General features: G+C 47.6%; 1 protein-coding gene across 1 annotated transcript in view; it reads right to left on the bottom strand.

Moving 5' to 3' along the window:
- Window positions 1-5,000, bottom strand: part of LOC143112961 (colorectal mutant cancer protein-like) — a gene marked incomplete at its 5' end in the record, with an annotated part of 30,975 nt that overhangs the window by 16,877 nt on the left and 9,098 nt on the right. Inside the window, one exon of the mRNA XM_076275394.1 lies at window positions 3,797-3,977. Within this exon, the coding sequence (XP_076131509.1) occupies window positions 3,797-3,977 (181 nt within the window). The remainder of the gene's footprint in view (window positions 1-3,796; window positions 3,978-5,000) is intronic.

Below are 5,000 nucleotides of genomic sequence, written 5' to 3'. Positions count from 1 at the left end.
AAAGGAGAGAGAAGAGAAAGAGTGATGAGTGTAGGAAGGAATGGGGGGAGGAGGAGATTGGTAGAGAATGAGAGAAAAAGAGAAGGGGTGCGTGAACAAGGAAGAATATAAAAGAAAAAGAGGTGTGAGGACAGAAAGAGAAAAAGACAGGGTGTGAGAAAAGGGGATGTAAGGACGAGGAGAGGGAGGATAAGAAGAGAGAGGATAAGAAGAGGGAGGATAAGAAGATGAGTGAAAGACAGGCAGGAGGGAGAGAAAGAAAGAGAGAATGAGAGAGAAGGAGGGAGAGAAAGAGAGAGAGAGAGAATAAGAGAGAATGAGAGAGAGAAGGAGGGAGAGAAAGAGAGAGAGAATGAGAGAGAAGGAGGGAGAGAAAGAGAGAGAGAGAATGAGAGAGAGATGAAGGGAGAGGAGGAAAGTGGGAATAGGGATAGCAGAGAGAAGGAGGGAGAGAAAGAGAGAGAAGGAGGGAGAGAAAGAGAGAGAGGATGAGGGAGAGAATGAGAGAGAGAAGGAGGGAAAGGAGGGGAGTGGGAATAGGCATAGCAGAGAGGACACAGCAGGAGGATGAGACATGACAAGTTTGACAAAGAGGGTCAAACACACACACAGAGAGAGAGAGAGAGAGAGAGAGAGAGAGAGAGAATACATATTTACTTGAGCTGAGCGAGGTTTAGTTACTAGTCACATCACACACACTGTCATGTTTACTCTCCCACTCTCTCCCAACATGAAATTATACACACCCAACGAGGAGTGCACACACAAACAAGACACATCTGTACACAAACACTCTCTCTCTCTCTCGCTCTCTCTCGCACTCTCTCACACACACACATACACACACACACACACACAGATACACACACACACACAAAGACAGATGTGTACACAAACTCTTTCCGTCACACACACACATTTACACAGAAATGACATTCTCATACACATATGAGAACCCCCCCACCCCCCCCCCCACCTCCCAACACACACCAGTCCAGCCCAGGAGGGAGAGAGGAGCGATGGCTGTGCAGAGAGGAGCAGACAGATGGGGAGGCGGAGCGTGAAGAGGAGCTCCAGCACAATCCGCTCCTCTTCTGCAGGAGAAGCAGCTCCCTAATTACAATGACAATTCCCATTACTGCCGCCACTGTACAGATGAGAACCCTCATGTGTGTGCGCTTGTGTGTGTGTGTGTGTGTGTGTGTGTGTGTGTGCGTGTGTATGAGTGTGAGTGTGAGAGAGAGTGTACATATGTGTGTGTGTGTATAAGTGTGAGTGTGAGAGAGAGTGTACATGTGTGGACATGTGTGTGGAAATGTATGATTTGTGTGTGTGTGAGTGTGTTTTTGTGGTGTGTGTGTTTGTGTGTGTGGGCATGCTTATGCATGCTACGGGGACCAGCATTAAATTCTCAAAAACGCTACCATATGCAGCAGTGCATTATCCTGTGAAACACCCAAGAGACAGGAACAGAAGAGGGAAGAAGAGAAGAGAAAAGAAGGGAAGAGGAGAGAAGAAAAGAGAAGAGAAGAGAAGAGAAGAGAAGAGAAAGAGAAGAGAGAAGAGACTTGCTGGCTGGCTTCTCCTCTGTACCGGAGAGATTGACAGATGCAGAGAGCAGATGGATGACAGAAATGAACGGAAAAGGAGAAAAAACACTGACGAGCAGCTATCCGATACTCCCAGAGTGGACGCGGAAACGCAATCTCCTTAATGCCGAGAGCCTTTCACCCATGCCAGGGTCAGAACGTTTGGGTCAAGTGTCCATTTCACTCCAATAACAACAAGTTCCTGGAAAAAAAGAACAGAACTGGACCAGGAACTTTGGCAGGAACTGGAACTTTTTTCTGGACTAGTTAAGCGGTAGAGCTGCATCCGATGTGATTTAACACGTGAGAAACGGCTTAGCGCTCTCCAGACTCCAGCTTTAATGAAAAGCCCAAGGAGGGGACGTGATTGGCTGATCTGCTGCGAAGATACCAAATGTTTGATTTGATTGGCTGCTTGTTAAGCGAGAGTATTGTGAGAGACCTCGCTACAGCTGGTCCTGGATTCATCTCACTATCGCCTGCAGAACAGACGAGTTCTCTCTCTCTCTCTCTCTCTCTCTCTCTTTCCTTTCTCACACTAGCTTTTTCATTTGACTTATTTTCCCTCTCGTCTCACATGATCTCTCCATGTCTCACATGATCTCTCCATGTCTCACATGATCTCTCCATGTCTCACACAGATTCCTGCTCTTTTATGGGACTTTCCTCCATCACGTTCTCACACTCTTGCTTTTATTTTTCTATCCTACTCAAATTACGCTCTCTCTCTCCCTCCCTCTCTCATTTCTCTCTCTCTCTCGTGTCTGATACAATCAAAGTCTTTTGAGTATCTATCTCCGGACCTCGAGATCCCTGTGTGTGTGTGTGTGTGTGTGAGTGTGTGTGAGTGTGTGTGTGTGTGTGGGGCTCAGTGAAAAGTCCCTTAGACTTCAATAACTGCCTCTCCAGGTCCTATTACTTTCCAATCTGGCCTTCATTAAAGTGTGGGGAGGCGATGATGGTAGACCAGCACTCTCTCCTCCTACAGCACACACACACACACACACACACACACACACACACACACCTATAGTACCTGACACATGCAATTACAGACACAAAGTTCTCCCTACTTGCCAGCCCTGGATACTCCTACAAGCCCATACAATGACAGCTGTGTGGAAGAAGAGAAGAATCACACACACACACACACACACACACACACACACACACAGGAACGCTGGACTCCAATGTGTGTGCCATGAATGTAAAGCCTGTGGAGGGATTGGTAGGAGGAATCAATCATGATTAAAGGATCAGAGAGAGCAAAGGTCATGCCCTGGACAGAGTGTGTGAGTGTCTGTGTGTGTGTGTGTGTGTGTGTGTGTGTGTGTGTGTGTGAATAAGACCACGAGAGAGAGACAGGAAGATAGAGAGAGGAGAGTGTGTCTGCTGAAGAGCCAATTTATCTCATTCCTTTCTGATCTACTCCTCTTTTATGCATGATCTGCATATTCATTTCAACACTCCTCTCACACACACACACACACACACACACACACACACACACACACACACACACACAGACAGTATGAGTCAGGAGGAGGTTGCCACGCTGGCATCTGAATCTGCCAGGGTGAGCAAAAACACACAGGAAGAAGCAAACACCAGCTGGATGGAGAACTGCCTGGAGAATCCAGCAAACACTTCAGCAAAAAGAGACGCACACTCACACACACACACATACCTGGTGTGGCTGTGAGAGCAGAATCAGGCTCCTCCAAGGCCCCAAGTGTTCCAAGGCCACATCAGATATACACAAACACACACACATGCATACTCTTGCACACAAATACATCCCCACATCTGGAGTGGTGGCATAGAGGCTCCAGGGATGGGAGCAGCACACACACACACACACACACACACACACACACACACACACACACACACACACACACACACACACACACACACACACACACACACACACACACACACACACACACACACACACACACACACACACACACACACACACACACACACACACACACACACACACACACACACACAAAATCAAGGACACACGCTTAGATATCTGATAGCTTTTTGGGACAAGTTGTCCCAAGGTTGGGAGCCATATGCACAGTCAATTAAAACACATACACAGACACACCTGAGGAAAAGCTCTCTCAAGGATGGTTGCCTTGGGGTGGACACAATGAAAAACACACACAGACACACACACACACACACACACACACCTGGTGTGGCTGTTAGACGACAGGCTCTCCCAGGGCTGTGTGCTGCAGGCGCTGCCGCTGAAAGCTCCGCAGCTGCCGTCCAGCCGCACCAGCAGGTCCTTGGCCGCCGTCTCCGCCGTCTTACGGCAGTCGTGCGCCCGCTTCAGCGCCTGCGTCACGCTCTCCTCGCCCGTCTGCTCTCCTGCGGACACACACACACACACACACACACACACACAGATAACACTCAGAGCCAGATGTACGTACATTTGCGAACGTATCGTTATAAGCGTCATGGACACACCGCAGATTGCGAATGCTGTCAGACCCAAGTTTCCGTCGTATTTATCAATCGTTCAATCCTTAGTGTAAACTGCGCCTTTCTCTGCCTTTCTCCGCCCATAAACGCAATTTACGAACGTCCACAACTGAATGGCAGTGCCTACATACAAGCGCAGTTGAATGAAGTTAACTGATGACAACATTAAAAAGAATCAAACATTTAGCGGTCATGAAATAATACCATACATGATAAGATGTAAACAAGCAGGGAGATAATAAAGATCAGTAGTTCTACTCAAACTACTTGTGCACGTAGGCTATGGAAGATTGGTCAAATCTAGCAAGTAGGAAAGTTTAGTGAATGACGTGAAAGTGAAAGTAAGACATTTGAAAGGCCAACGAAAGTTGAGGTTGCTTTTGGTAGTACAAATACTTTCACCACAAAAACTGGTGCTCTACTGTAAATAGCGATTCTGTTGGTGAACAAGACAGTGAGTGAGAGAAGGGGAGAGAATGAGAGAAACACAGCCAGAGAGAGAGTAGTACAGTGTGTGTGTGTGTGTGTGTGTGTGTGTGTGTGTGTGTGTGTGTGTGTACGTATGTGTGTACGTATGTGTGTGTGTGTGTGTGTGTGTGTGTGTGTGTGTGTGTGTGTGTGTGTGTGTGTGAGTGAGTGTGTGAGTGAGTGCTAAGAGAAGGATTTACAGCTGCCACTCTGGATCACTGACAATGAATACTGAATTATGTGTTTGAGTGTGTGTGTGTGTTTGAGTGTGTGTGTGTTTGAGTGAGTGTGTGTTTGAGTGCGTGTGTGTGCGGCGCTAGCCGTGCTAGCCGCGCTTAATGTGTGACGAGAGACTGCTAGCGCTCTGTTCTCCTGCATTTAACATGCAACTAGAGGGGAAACCTAGCGTAGCGCTCGCTCCTTCTACATCTATTAGCA

Source organism: Alosa pseudoharengus, unplaced genomic scaffold, assembly GCF_046254945.1.
Source record: "Alosa pseudoharengus isolate Yale_2024_CS ecotype anadromous, Long Island Sound unplaced genomic scaffold, YU_APseudo_1.1 YU_APseudo_1.1_scf_106, whole genome shotgun sequence".
NCBI classification, from domain to species: Eukaryota; Metazoa; Chordata; class Actinopteri; order Clupeiformes; family Clupeidae; genus Alosa; species Alosa pseudoharengus.
Note: the sequence above shows the minus strand (reverse complement) of the source record. Positions and strands in the feature narration are given on the sequence as shown.